Source organism: Ciconia boyciana, chromosome 3 (assembly GCF_034638445.1).
Source record: "Ciconia boyciana chromosome 3, ASM3463844v1, whole genome shotgun sequence".
Lineage (NCBI taxonomy): Eukaryota > Metazoa > Chordata > Aves > Ciconiiformes > Ciconiidae > Ciconia > Ciconia boyciana.
The window spans coordinates 112,033,845-112,049,723 of record NC_132936.1 but is presented as its reverse complement, the minus strand read 5'-3'; the positions used below and the strand labels follow the sequence as shown (position 1 = coordinate 112,049,723).

General features: G+C 37.3%; 1 protein-coding gene across 21 annotated transcripts in view; it reads left to right on the top strand.

The window, feature by feature from the left end:
• Nucleotides 1–15,879, top strand: part of NRXN1 (neurexin 1) — a 728,334-nt gene that overhangs the window by 705,300 nt on the left and 7,155 nt on the right. For 12 of the 21 annotated variants that reach the window (XM_072858476.1, XM_072858461.1, XM_072858465.1 and 9 more), the window contains one exon: nt 5,486–5,573. In XM_072858476.1, the coding sequence (XP_072714577.1) occupies nt 5,486–5,573 (88 nt within the window). The remainder of the gene's footprint in view (nt 1–5,485; nt 5,574–15,879) is intronic. The other 9 variants (XM_072858477.1, XM_072858472.1, XM_072858474.1 and 6 more) reach the window with 2 other exon arrangements.

Here is a 15,879-nt window from a genome sequence, read left to right as displayed (position 1 = left end):
ACAGAGATGATAACCAAGCCTTTCAGAAAAGGGGAAAAAGAGAATTAGAGGTTTAATTTCCTACTCCTACATCTGAAAGTATGTTTCGGACAGTAATTTATTAACAGTCATTAAATTCTTTACCCATTAATCAGGTCTCTTGATATCAACTCCCTTGTATCCTGGCCATCCCCTTTTACCGCCTCGTCCCCTTTGCTCCCGTGACCTTACCATTAATTTCTCACTTTCTTTGTTACTTCCCCTCCCAACACAACCATGCTCCATCCTCCCGTGCCTTAACCATGAGGCTGTTGGTGCTGCCTGCCTCTTCCTGCGCCGCCCCGGCTGTCCTCACCTCTGCGCTCGCCAGGCGGGGTTTTAAATATGCCGAGGTTCCTCGGAGAGGCTTGCAGCCTTGGCAGCGCTCTCCAGGCACCATCTGTTCCCAGCATCTCCTTGGCCAGTCGCGGGCTCCTGCCTGGCTTTTCTCTGCCTCCTTTCTTCCTGACCTTCCTTCCTGCCGTCTTGGAGCATCGTTTTGGAAAATTTGCTAGATCAAAGCCTGCGTAAGCGCTAGCGCTTATCAGTAGCATCCTCGCCTGACCCTTCTCCATCCTCTGCTCCCCTCTCTCACGCTCAGTTGTTGCGTCTGGTCCGAAATCAAACTGTAAGCTCCTCAGAGCAGAGCCTTTTCCTTCCAGCTGCCTTTAGCACCAAGCACAACGGTGCCTGGCTGGTATCATTTAGCGCCAAAGGTGTACAAATAAATAAGAATAGTTTTGATTACACAGTTGAAATTCTCATCTAAAATAATTTAAACAGTAGTCACAAGCGGTTATGCTGTTTATAATTCATATAATAATTTAGGACTGCTAGTTTTTAGCTGTCGTGTAATTTGGATTTGCTTGCAGTTCTCATGGGATAAAGTATATTATTGAACAAGAAAGGAATAAACTTTATTCAGAGTAGCTGTAGGGTGCTATGATTTAAAGGAGAACTGGTGGAATACTACAGGAGAAAATATGCAGGATCCATTATACTGTTAATGAATGCACAATTCAGACTGGTGATTTAATTTTTAGATCATATTTCTCTGGTACCCTCAGGTATAACAGGCTTCATACATAAAAACTGAATAAGATGGTATGTATTTATGCCCAGTCATGCAAAAACTGAATAATAATAAAAAAATTACTTTCCCATATTGTTTATTCATTTGCAATTATTTTTTTTTTAAAGACATAGCATTCAAAGAGCACTATTAGTAGGGCACAACCGTAATTGCTGGTACCAGTTTAGAACCCATGGTAGTAACTTTTGAGGCAGCTTGATATTTATCCATAGCTACAGACTGTCACTGTATTTAAGCCATGACTAGAGCATCATTTTTTGATCTGGCCAGGAGCTTTCTTGAAATAGTCACCATTTCCTTCCTCAGGCAAGGTGGCAGATTGGTGATATTTTAAACTCTCTCTTGGCTAAGAGACAAATGCCAGAGTCCTTATTTTTGCAAGCAGACCTGACTGATGTAAGCAAGACCTATTCCTGCAGGGGCCACACCCATGAATAATTGTCAGAAATAACATTAGGCAGTGACTTCTAGCTTTACAAAATGTGATTTTATTTTTTGGTCCATTTTTTATGTTGGCACGTTAATTGTAAGCTTTTTCTACCATCCTTTTTCTGAAATGTGAACAGATGTCCAACTTTTTAAGAAGCCACATATTACAATGGACTGCTTTTTAAATTGTACAACCAAATCCGCAGAATGAATCTGAAAAGCTTTGAAAATACACAAAGAAAAGAAGATGCAATCAAAAGAAATTCTGCCTGGCCTTCCAGGTTGTACACCTGCTATTTTAATATTTTTTAAATCTCTTACAACTAGAGTATCGCTTCTTAAATGAATTTGAACAACTTGCCCAGCAGACATTCTAATCCGATGTGTATTATGATGATAGCAGTTGGATGTTATCCTATTAGGCACTCACTGTAAATAAGGGATTTTCCACTGACTTTTAAATCCTTGATTAATGAGAATGCTCAAAGCAGTGTCCTGTAAATTAGCCATAGTGCTAGCAACAATTGCAATTCACTTAGGAGAACTGATTTGTTTTAAATCTTCCCATCCAAATTAAAAAGCATGAGGAAAAGATAATGTGCAGTAAGTAAAACATATTACTCTATCTTGCATTATGTATCTGTACCCCATGGCTGTCTGAGAACCTTAGGTCTAAATCCTGCTCTTTGTTCAGGTAAATTCCCATCAGTCAGAGCTCTTCTGGAGAAAGAACTCTGGTAGCTGGCCCATAGTATTTCTTTAATTTATGTATTCTTTAATTCATGTATTCTTTATATTCTCTAGTGTTTTAGATAATTCTTAATCCCATTTTAAATTGTGTTAAGCAGCCCAATGGCTGTAATTTGTAGCTTGGTCACTCCCATCTCACTTGCCTTTCACAGCTCCTTTGCCTTTTTTCTGATAAAAATATGTATGAGTAGCAGGAAAGAGGTATTCAGGTTTGGGGAAAGGGGAGAATAGGGGGAGGTTGTGACACATCTGTTAATTGATACTTAAACTGGAATTCTTCCTGACATATTTTTCTGAAGAAAACATTTTTCACATCATCTTACTGCTTCCCTTCTTATTCAAATAGTGATACTTGATTTATTGCTTGCAACGAAATTAGTTTTATATCTAGTATTGACTTTGAAACATACATTATTTCCTTTAATACTCTGAGACATTAATGAGGTCTTTCTTGATGTGCTATATTCACATTTATTTAAGGTACTATTCATTTCTGTACCCATAGTATACATGCACTTTTATCAGTCAAGAACATCCCTTTGTTCTTGTAGAAGTGTGAATACTCTTTCCATAGATTGGAATTAGTGTCACTTCATAAAGACAGTTTTGACACTCCCTCTTATAAGTAACTGAGCAAAGTCTCTCTCATACATTAAGATACTCAAAGTGTATGATTTTTCCATATTTATTTTCTGGTAATTTTGAATGCAGTGCAAACTGTACAAAAAGTAGAGTTACTTAAAGTAAACTCTGACCATACTATCCTATATCAAAAATAATCAGAGACACTGCAATAATTCTATAAATCAATCTGATCATTTTACCTCAGTTCGCTCAAGTTACGAGGGTTACTCATCCACACGTGTACCAAAGCACCCTTAAACAAAATTCCAGTTAGACCAGTAGATCTCACAGAACATCATTTCTTGTGATGGCTATTAGGTATGCATGTGATGCTCTCTGTTTAATGGTATTTGTGTACAATTCCCCAGTGATCAGTTGGTAAATGTTCAGTATTCTGGCTGCAGGTCATAAATGTATAGTGTCTTCTCCAGTGTTATGGCCAGAAGGAAAAATATGACACTGTGATTTCACTGACCAAATTGAAACTGTTTGGGAGATGCATGGGGTTTTTTTTTTATCCTTATTAGTACTTTTTTATACTTATTAGTTGTGGCTTTTACAGTACAGAATTAACTTTTTATGTGCAGGCTTTATTGGTTACCTGCTTATTTTTTCTTTATATGTTAGGAAAAACATAGGTGCTTTTCCAGAAAGGGACTAAGATATTGATTTTCAAGCTTAAATGTTTGCATTTTAGGGAAAAGAATTGGGCATTAGAAATTCAAGACGATGTTTGCAGCTGGCTTTTGTTATAACTCTGTTTTTCTACATGGCAGAAAGAATGGACAACTAGAGTACTTTTTTTTTGTCTTTTTAATTCTCACTGCAAATCTGCCAGCTCATTTTGGCAGCCTTACAGATTTACAGAGTGGTTTCCCCCAGCTACAAATTTTTGCAGCTATAAGGAAAGATAATTTTTGTGATTATGGCATTGAACTGTGACATAACATAGCTGTTGTCTATAGCCTTTTTGGTTACCTTCAGCAAGTTACTTCATTCTCTTATGCCTCAGTCTTCTACCTGTAAAATATAATATTATTATAATAGGCTTTTCTTTGTTATGCCTCACATGTTAATGAATGTATTCCTGTATCACTTTCCTACTTCACAGAAGTGCTGAAAGCATATGCTTATTAATATTCTTGAAGCGTGACAAAGAAAAGCCTATTACTGTAATATGCTTTGCTTTAAAACTTCAGTTAGAATAATAATGATAAACAACATTGGTTAGGCTTTGGCCATAATGTACAGAAATAAAATTCTTACATATTCAGACTTAAACTGATGTAAAACTTCGATGTATTGTAATGTCCCTCTCCTATACTCATGCAAAAAGACCCCCTAAAAATAATGTTTCACATTGACCAAAATGGGTTGTATCTCTTCATTGGCATATGTATCATCCAGGGATCCAAGAATGGCTTTTTGGCTGCTATATCCTTAGCCACTTGTTTCAGTATCATGTAGTCTTCATATTCTCTCTGTGTATTTCCTTCAGTGAGGTGAACAGAAGCTTGAAATGGACAGTTATGAAATGTCTTGCCCATAGGAAAAGCTTCTTCCTAACCTCATTAGTAATTGCTTGAGAAATGACCAGGAGCATGACACTTTATATTTCCCTGCTATTATTTCCCCTAATAACTGTGGATGTTCTTATTACGTTTCTAAATGACTGTTCTCAGAGGTGGCTTGAACAGAAGGTATTTCATTTTATCAGGTTCAGATTGATTGCCTCAGTGTTTCCTTGAATATCTCCTTGTTCTTGCACTGTAAGATAGGTAGATAGGAATCCCGTTTCTTTTCTTTATAGCGTGTTGTATCATACATCCCTTGGTTTGTCTCCTTTGTCTTGATTTATTTGATTTCTTTATACCAAGAACTGTCCAAGCTCATTTTGGACAGAGGTTGCTAGAGGCCCTCGGACCTAAGCACAGTACTCAAGGCAATACTTATTTAAAAAAATAGAATGTTTTCACTTATTTAAGAAAATAGGATGGTTCTTTCTAATGCTGCATATATTTATTATTGTTTTCTTTCCTTTACTTTCTTTTCATGTAATAGTTTTCAACTCAATGAGAGTTATATTTGAATCTTTTCCTTTTTTTTGGCTCTACATCTGAGAAAGCAAGTGCGGTTAATGGAGAAAACATCACTACATTTCTGATAGTTTTAACAGCTGCAGGCAGTTCAATATTTTGACTTGGTTTTTTAATGCTCTCAGTGTTTTCAGCAATATCATAGTAGAGATATTGGAGATAAAGAGAGAAGACCAGCAGCCCCAATATACATATTCTATCCTTCTACTTTCTGTTCTTATTACAAAAAAATATTAAAATGTTTAAGTGCCTGCACCAGTTATCTAACACAGTCCTTCTAAAACATGACAAGTGCGAATTGAAAAGCAAAGTCCCATTAATACAGAGTTGGAGAGTGTCACTGTGCCATTACATATTAAGTCTGGAATGCTCTCGGCCTTGCATAAATCCAAGCAATAAAAGAAATGCCAGTGAGAATTTTACAACATGTTCAGTCAATTAAAATGTGTCTATTTGACTTTTATTTTCTTTGCAGACCACAGATGACATCCTCGTGGCCTCAGCTGAATGTCCTAGCGATGACGAGGACATCGATCCCTGTGAGCCGAGCTCAGGTGGGTTAGGTTAGTCAACTTTTTTATTACTTTCTTTTATTTCATATTTGCATGCTCCAGTCCCCCAGAGTCCCATCTAGCAGGACAGTCCTTTCTTACATAGCAGGGAGAAGTTGAACTGGGGCCTTTCTACACACGGCAGTGTCAGTGGAGAGGGAGAGTTTGCTATACATTTTTCAAAGACAACGGATGGGAGCATGTTGATAGTCACAATCTGAGGAAGGTTATAGCTTGACCAAGAACCTGAGGCTGGACTGGGAAGGGCATTCTGGGGCCCCTGCAACTGTGTTGTCGTGATAAAGAAGGAACAACTTCATTTAGGAGAAAGATGTTGCAATTGCTTGTGCCTTAAGCATTTCCCCCAAATAAGATGAAAGTACCGTATTTCAAGTGTCATATTATGTCAGTAGTAGAAGCAGAGTTCATTTTGAATCACTGTTTATGGTATGAAATACTGTATAGATGGTAAAAGCCTGAAGACATAGAATACAACAGTCTAAAATTTCAAATTGTTTTATGGCTTTTTTCCAAGCCACGACTATTCAGAGTGTATGTTTCAGTTCTGATTAGAAACAAAAAATTTTGACATTCTAGTATTTTCTGTGGAACAAAAAATTTGTAGTGTTTTGGCCATGTCTTTCCTACTCCCCCTGAATAATGGAGATTTGGTACTAATTTTTCTCTGAGATATAATTTCCCACTTACCTTGGTATTCAATTAATACTACATACCTTCTCTAAAAATCCAAATATTTATCACAGGTGTGAAAGGAATGCAAAACTTCATAATAGCAGTCTGAAGAATTATGTTACTCTATAACCTTCAAAAAATCCCAGATGTCCAATGAATTACTCCTGCTTTCTTTGTTGGCTTGGGTTAGCTTTTACCTTTTCTGAGTGAACAGCTTGTGCTACCATATATATCTCAGTTTTTCTTATTCACTTGAATTCTGTGATATTTGGTAGCACACTTATGTCAGTTGTTTTAGGTAATTTGGTAGTCTTCGGTAGTTGCTATAATACCTAATAGTAAAAGAATTAAAATCAATTTGTTGTGCAGTAACATATTTAGTTCAAGTAGAAATCAGTGAAAATTGAGGCTAGTATATTAATGCAAATCACAACTGAGAGCCCTTAGTACAACACTCAAATCTGGGGCAGGGGATATGTCTACATAGCCTTAAAACAAATCAAAGTTTGCTTCAAATGCAGATGCGTGGTTCCTTTTTGAAGTCACATAGCCTAATACCCACATGCAAAAATTATTCATTCAAATTTAAGTAAAGGCAGAGACATTTATGACTTGTTTCAGTGTTTGATGGACCTGCAGGGTGGCATTTGAGCTCTTCCAGGAACCAAGATATTTATAGATTTGATGAGAATACTTTGGGGTTGGTTTCTTTTGCTTTCCAATAAAAGGATTTCAGAGTGTTTTTCAAAATGCCATGAGATGGAATGACCATTCTTCAAACTGAGCAGCAACAGGTACACCCACCTTACACATTTTTACACCTCTCAGGAAGACATTTCACTTGCAGAAGTCCCAGACATCATGAGGAAGATATTTGGGAATTGTGATGAGAATTCATTTGTTGAGAGTTTGAAAATTAATTTCCAGGATTATTTTTTTCTGATCTTTCCTTCTTATTTTCAGACTCTTGAGTTTAACAAGACTGTGTCTTGTCCAGTATGAGTCAATGCAGTAGCTCAAATGGCTCTGAACTCATCCATACCAATTGCTTCCTTGCTTTAGTTAAATCAGGCAGTGCTGTTCAATAGATACATTTATATTTATCTACTGTAAATGTAGATAATTTTAATGTTTTTTAAAAAAAATTTATAAAGTAAATGTAAAATAATACATTAGTTACCTACCACTAAAAAATTTCCCAAACCCTCTTAGATTACAGCTGTTGTATTAGAAATGTATTTGCATTACCTCAGCCTTACAGTTTGCTGAAAGCCAATGAAATTTCAAAATAATTCTTCTTCTCTGGGGTTGTTTGGAACTTCAGGTCTGGGGATGCAATGCTCAGTAGTCCTGGAGCCACGTACAGTCATTTAGCTGGTGGGTGCAGGAACGGGAGGGGTGAAATGAAGCTTTCTGGCAGGTTATCATTTCTGTCCAAACTGTGGTCCAGGAGGGGAATGTGAATGTTAATCTTCCTGCAAAACCTTGCCATTAGCTTTACATCCTGGTGTTTAGCTTTCCTATTTTAGCTTATCATTCATCACCCAGCTCCACTTCTCATGTTTATTTGAGAATGTTTTTACTTTTTCATTTCTTGGATTCCAACTACTACTGCTTTTTAAAAAAAGTATGAATTGGCACAGGAATTATGTTCTCCATAATCCCAATTGTCTGGATCATTTTATCTGTCATTCTTCACATCAAAATGTCACTTGTCCTCCCACTCTCTACTCTTAAAAGCTATTAATTTGCCTCCCTCTTCATTGGCCTTGTCCTTTTCTCATATTTGAAACAACATGAACCAAGGAGGTTACTGGAGTCATAACTTCTAGCATATCTGTCTCTCTATAAGCTGTTTTAGTCTTAGTCACTTAGTCTTATGAATAAGCTTTCTCTGTGAATAGTCCTGTAGGCACTGCTCCACCACAATAATACTGCAGTCTCCATGTGGATTTGAGCTACTCCTAACAGTAGGCTGGAACTTAAGGGAGAAAAGCATAATATTGTCGATAGTGACAGATTAATGATTTTTTCTTTTCATTTGGGATAGGAAATGCAAAAGGATTTGTCCCTCCATTTAAATTCTTCCCATGGCTCAGTTCAACTTTTTCCCCTTAACCCTTTTCACAAACCAGAGTCGCTTCTCCACAGCCACTCCTTAACATCCTCACTAGTGCTGGTGAAGCTTATGTTTCCTAACAGATACTTCTAGGAGGCAGAAAACATGATGATTAGGACAATTTTACTCTGTATGTTTTCACTTCAGAGGCCGTAACCTGAGATCCTATTAGAATTCTTTTCTGTCTGCCTAATGGTCAGTCAGGAAAGGGATCCACGCCAGCACAAGACATGATGCAGCATACTCAGAGCTCTCAGGTCAACAGTTTTATAGCAAGAATATGTTTAAGGGATGGCCAGAGCCCATTCAGTTTTATTGACAGAGCCGTAAATGTACATTTACATGATCATTGCCCATAATATGCCTATTTCTAACCAAAGTTCTCAGCTCAAAATGAGAGCCTATTCAACAAACACTTTGAATATGGTAAACCTATATATCATAGAAACCACTGATTAGCTAGATTTTACTGATTAGTGAGATTTATGCTTAAAATAGGGCTTCTTTTCTAGGATAAATATGTTGCAGTTTGTGGTGGCTAGCAAGGCTCAGTCTGCCACCACCAGCTTCACTTTCTGTGCACCTGTCTTCTAAATAATAAATGGAAAGATGCAATTTGCAACAAATTTCATATGGGATATAAAAACGTAGACCAGATTAGGAGCTGCTAAGCAGCAATCCCATCAACTTGTCTGGAACATAAAGTCACAAAAATTATAATTGCAGATTTCATTGTGATATACAAACTGCTAAATGTGCCGTAATTGGATGAAGTCATAACAAAATTTATTAGCATGCAAAACTTAGTCAACATATTTTGTTTGCATTATGTTTTGTATAGTAAGGCAATACATATTGCTTTCACAGTCTCTCCACATTCCCCTCTTCTGCTCTAGATACTAATAACAGCATGAAGAATAATCATGATGATAATGATAATAATAATAAAAATAAAGTAATAGTTTATGTTTCCAACAGCTTCATGTCATAGAGGAAATAACAAAGTCTTTTCGTCTCACAGACAAGTTATGAAAAATGTTAGTGGAAGCCTATCAAAAAAAAAAAAACAACCTGGGATGATTTACTGATTTTACGTGAAGAGTTATAAAACTGCAGGTGAACAAATTGCCATTCTGCATGTCAGGACTGCTGTTCCAGCCTTTCCTGAGCTCTGTACAGAGCTCTGACTTCTGCTGAGTTTCAGTGAGTGTTTCTGGTACACAGCTTATTTGTTCCCGTTACACTGGGCTGGTATTTTATTTGTTAGCGATTATCTAGCCACTTCTGTAGCTATTGAAATGTTCCAAAATGCAGAGAGGTCCAAAGTGGGTCAAATGAGGTGAAATCATTGAGTTTAATGGCAAGGAAATCTAGACCAGGGAAAAAGTCTTACAGTTTTTAGCATACGCACAAACAGTTCTTCTTCTGCAAATTACAGTTAAATTCTTCTCAAACTCGGGACTCGACAAAGGTTTAAGTTAGAAATTAGGTTCAAAACCTCTCCTGATGCCCCTAGCAGAAATGGGATGGATAGAGGTTTTGGCAGTCTTAAAGCCAGAACATACAGTATTCACTGGTCTTGGAAGCTTTAGCAGAAGACAACCTTGAAAGTGAAAAAATGGTCTTGTAGAAACGAGCTTTTTTCAGGTTCAAACAAGTGTCTTTCTACCAACAAAAGTTCACACGTTGCAACCAAATAAAATACTTCGTCATCTCTCAATCAGCGTTTGTCTGGCAGCTCTTGGGTTCCACTTTTCAGGACAGTGTTTGATTGGTATCAGATCTTGTCCTGTACTTGTTCTGTAGGTAAATAGAGTAAGAATAGTCAGGACAGAGTTCAGTGATGTATACCAACTGGTAGCATTAGTTACCTTTCTTAGCCCTGATTCTTGATTCTGAGGGAGAAATGGGATCAGTTGTTTTCCTACATTATTAAGTAAGGACCAATAATAGAATAGATGCTTATGGACTGATCTTTGAGCATGTGTTGATTTTCCTACGTCTTGGCCAGGCTCATTGCATTGCAGAAAACAGCTGCAACGGTCAGAGATCTCCAAAGCATCAGTATAGCCAAGAGAGAGCAAACAAGCTGCTACTTAAGATGACTCTTACAGTTCAGTCACTGCTTTGGGGAAGGCTTTGTTACCTGTGAGCAGAACAGTATGGGGCTTTGCATGCAATCTGCTTCCTGCATACGTACATCCCCTGCTGTGTGATAACATGTATGGGATAGATGGAGACGGCTAGGAACCATACATTCTCAGACACTTTGTGATGGTTTGGTTTTGGTCCCAGAACTGATACCTATTTTTCTAACGGGCAGAGCTGTGAAATATGGACTGCAAATGATTTATGCTTGTTATTAGAAGTTTTGCTCTTCTTTTCCTGTCACAAATTATTGCACTGTATTCCTGGTGCATATAGCAGCAAGATAACATTGCAGTAGGAGGTGAAGTGACTCCTATAATTTATACATCACTGCAAGTGCCCTATTTAATGCACTTCATGGAATTCATTGTGCAAGGAGCTGAAACAAAGAAAAATAAAATTACAGTTAGTTCACAGAGCTACTGTGTTCATTATGGCTCAAGACATAAAGGGAATATTTGTGCCTCAGTCCAATTATCCTGTAGTTCTATATGCGTTTCCAGTACTAGAAAGATCGCTGGGTTGCCTTGAATCAGCCTTTTAAAATGCTTAGCTGAAATACATATAGACGTGTCTGTATGAGCTACTACAGGGTGAAAATTATGCTTTATTTACAAACTTCCCAAATGTTAGCACTTACCATGTCTATACATAAAGGAACTGAGGGGCTTCAGATATAGAAGAATTTTCCTGTAATTGAAGTTAAAATAGTTGTTAAGGTTATTTGATTTTTTTATAAATCATAAAGCCCCCCAAAGCAACAGAAAGCAAATGTTGCATTTTTCCAAATTATTTTACTGTGAACTGAACCACTTCTTTGTCAATAGACTGACCTCTTAGTGTCTGTCACTGTGAATTACAAATATGGCATTTCTCATTTGAATTTGATCAAAAATATTTTTTTCCTAAATTATCTAAGAAAATGAGGTTAAAAATGATGATTGATCCATTGTACCAACACTGATCTTTACTCTTTGCTAGCCACATCATTGAAACATGGGAATACTGAGTAGAATTGTAGCTTTCCAGCCAGTCCTAAGGATTCTCATACATTCCCAGTGTTGGGAGCAGCTGAAAACAATCGCATGTGCTGAAAGGAAGGGTTTTCTTTCACTCTAACAAATCATTTTTCAATAGTTTAAGAGAATTCTGACTCCTCAAATGCATTCTGTGTAATTTTGGTGGTAGTGGTGGTGTTCACACTCTCATACAGCCTTTCTTTGTATAACCTCAACTGCTATAGGGGATTTGTGAACAACATGGAATTATTTTAAAGTTTATTTTTTAAGCACACTTGAAGACAAAATGCAGCTATTGTTAGCTAAACATGCCTTTTAAATGTGAACAATTAAGTAGATTCTCCTTGCCAAACATATGTAATTCAAAGAGGGGTTTAATACATAGCCTAGAGCTGACAGCACAGGCTAATGCTTTCTAGCATGTATTAATTGCAATCACAGTCATATGAACATATCAGAATGCAGAATATGGATGGAAACGGGGGAGCTGACGTTTTTCCTGCACATAATGGTTTTCTATCAATGTAATATCAGCGGCTCACTATGCTCTAAAACTGGTAAGAAATATCGACATCAGGTTGCTATAAATCATACAAAGCTCTCTGTTAACTTGCACGAGACCTTCTCCACTGGTGCATAAATGATGAACGGATTTCCTTGTGTGTGAACTGTGAGGGCGTATTCATATTCCACTCATATTCTTGCTGAAGTTGGATGTTTTCACTTCTATAATGTGTATAAGAATGGCAAACATTCATGATGTGAATACTAGGGTTATTGTTTGTATGGCAGTACCTAAAGCTCTACCTCATGCTTCAGACATATGCAGACAACATGAAAAGACAGTTCAGAGAAATTGATTAAGTGACAGTGATTAGTACTGCTGTTACATGTTCAGTGGTTTGGAGTTAGACATCTCCACAGCACAGACAAAACCAGATGGTAACGTTTCTAGTAGTATGAAGAAATTTATTCATTTTAAAAACAATAATTCAAGAAAAATGGGCACATTACTCAATACTCCTGAAGGGGTGGCCCATGAAAGAAGGCTCTGTTATTCTTCTTTCTTTTAAAGATGTAAAACACCACTTGTGACTCAGTTCTGAAGGTATTTACAGGCAAAGCTGAAACACGTGATCCTGCTGCAATACCGGGACTGGGATGTGAATGCAGAGAAGCAAACCAGGCACTCCACATCACTCATTCACAAACGCATGTGGACAATATGTGTCATCCCCACTGACTTAGGCGGAAATCTCTAGATTTTTCAGTGGTTGTCTGAATATAGTGTCCTTTTATTCAGGTGTAGAAGTGATATGTTAGTCAATCAGAGGCAAGTGTACAACCCCTGCATGAGATAACGTGAGTGAGAGGAAGGGAATGGAGAGCAGGTTAGTGCTAAGGGTCGCAGTTCTGTGGGCAGGGTTGGAGGAGAGCAGCAGAAGTCTACTCTCATTCAGCACACACCGAGGTGGAGGAATATGGTCTTGTTTCATTGTTGAGGCTATTTGGGGAAAATTACTTGTCTCACAATCCTTGTAATATTCATTCTCTCTTGTTTTCTCTCTCCCTCCCCATAAGTATATGCATACGCTCTTGAGGGCCTACTTTCCTGACTTTCCCTAGAAAAATTTATAGGAAAAACTGTTGCTAACATATAAGCAGTTGCTTGGCCTGTTCTTTTTGCTACTCCCAGATAAAGAACCTGCCTTACAGACCATTCCAGCATTAACTGGAGAGTGAGATATGTCCAGAATGACTCCGAAAAAAAAAAAAGAAATCTAACAACATGCAAAATTACTGAATAAGGTATTATATAGACCTTAAAGAATTAATTGACTGCTAATGCAGTGGCTTTGTCAGACACCAAAAAAAATGAAATTGGATCTATGACCATGCTCTCTTAAACAAAGCAGTCCTGATTTTCAGGACTAGTATTCGAGATTTTCAATAATACAACTAATTAAGTCCCAGTTTCTGTGCATGTATCCCTAATATGTGAAAACAGGTTCTAGGCAGTTCTAAATCTTTTGTGATTCTTAGTTGTTAGCCACAGAAATAAAGATGTGTGTGCTCTGACAGGCTTTACAATGAAATGTTTCCACCAGTTTCAAAAAAGGTGTAGATCTTTTTAATCTGAAATCAAATAATCACTTAACTGAAGAACAGGGTGTAAAATACCCCCCCCCAAAAAAAAAAAAGTTTTTGAACTGTCATGAAGGATTTTTTATGTGTATTTCAATAGATAAACTATATCGTTCATTTAGATGCTAATAATCTTTCTTTCTTTTTTAAAATACCAAGTCAGATCTTATCCATTATGTGGCCCGTGTTGATCATGCCAGTTGAAGTCTTCTGAACTCCAACAGGGAACAATCTCTATTTTGTCTTCTAAAGTATGGTCTTTCCACTTTGGGATAGAAGCACGATACACAAGTGAAGTGTAAGAAAACCAGCACTGACCTGTCCCAGTCCACATCCTGGGAGAGGAATTTGGTTTTCAGGTTATTTTGTAAACATTAGATTTACTGAAACCAATTAAAGCCAAATAAAGATTATGTGGGCTTTCAGAACATTTTCCATGGGTGGATTTCACATATGACATTGGTTGAAAAACACAGAATATAAGTAAATTAGTAATTGCAAAACTGAGGTTTCCAGAAATAGTTTAGTAATTTGCTGGCTTGAGTGAGACTTTTGTCTTATTAAATAAGGAATTCTGGAAAGGCAATGGATTTGCTTGCACAAGGATAAAGTAAATAGCTGATTAAATCTGGAACAGGTTCCATTAATTTTCATGAGAATCTGCTTAAAAATCCTAAGTTAAAGTGTATAATCCTAAAAATCGGTCCTTTGAATCAAGCTTACATGTAGAATCAAGACTGCACATAGATTTTTGACATAAATAAATGAGTTGTTCTAGTTTGTTTGAAATTAGACAATGTGCTACTGGTGCCTTGATTAATGCAAGCCCATTGTGTTCCTTGAGCTACACTTCATTCTGGTTTGATTTGCTACATCTAGTGCATATATTTTCTTGCATGCTGTATTGTGGACACTAGCAATACTGAAACTACTTCTTGTCACTTTGTAATACATATGCATAGAATTTGCCTCTTTTTGTGGGAAAAAACCTTTCCCTCAGGACTATTTATCATCCTTGTTTTTATGGACAGGGTAGTAGAAGAAAGAATATTTTGCAAAGGTATAAAAAGGTTTATAGCCAAGATACTGGCCTGAATTAACATCGTATTGCTCAACCTCTATGCCAAGGCTTTCTCTCATACCACATTTGAACAATGCGATGTTAAATCAGGTCCTTAAAATTCTATAGGAAATTTGCTTTACGTCAGCTACTGTTTGGAGGAAGAACTAGACAGAAAGATGGGAATCTGAGGCAGCCACCCCTAGCAAACAGGGAAAATACAGTTTTGCTAAGGAAGAGGGAAGCTGGCGGCACTGCATGCAGGACACAGGGCAGAGGCCAGTGCTTTGCCTCTCCGAGTTAAATGACACAGGGCACTGTCTATTCCAGTGCTCTTTTGCAGCTCAGTTTTTCTGTATTCAAACAGGGGAATTACAGGTGTGTAAGGAAACCATTGTGCTTCTAACTAACCCATTTGCAATACCTGATAAATTCAATTAATATGGTGTTACAAAGTAGTTGGTGTATGCCAGCTGCAGCTTATCAACTAATTACCATGTTAACAGACTGCTGGCAGCAAACAAGGTTGCTTACCCCGCTGCCAAACAAAGAAGATAAGGGCAAATGGCAAACTTTTTGCTGGTGTTTCCTAGTGATCAGTACAGTGTGAATTTTCATTATCTTTTGCATACCTAGTAGTAGGACCGTTGCTGCTAATTTTCAGCTACTTGCTAACACCTAATTTAAACCTCGGTGGAAACATTGGGGTTTTTTAGTGTGTGACTAGTCATTTGACAGCCTGCAAAGTGGTAGGTGAATGCTGACAAGTTGGAGAACTAGGTACTCTCTAAGGATATTGCTCATAAATGGAAGCAGGGAAAATTCAAGGCAAAAGTAACCTGTAATGAGGATGCATGTACCTGAAATAGTCTAACCTTAGGCTATCTCCTTCAAACTATATAAAGACCTGAATGAAACCTGGTTCTGCTGTGTTGACGTGCTATTCTGGCCTCAACAGTAGATTCTGATCTAGATACAGCACATATTGTGAACATACCCTTTAAAAAGTTACAGAAAAGGGATAAATGAAAGGAAAGATGAAAGCAGCAAGAACATGAGAATCATATTCCAAAAGACAAAGCTTTATAGATATCTCAATCTTTTTCCTTGTGCTAACATCAGAGACACCAGTAT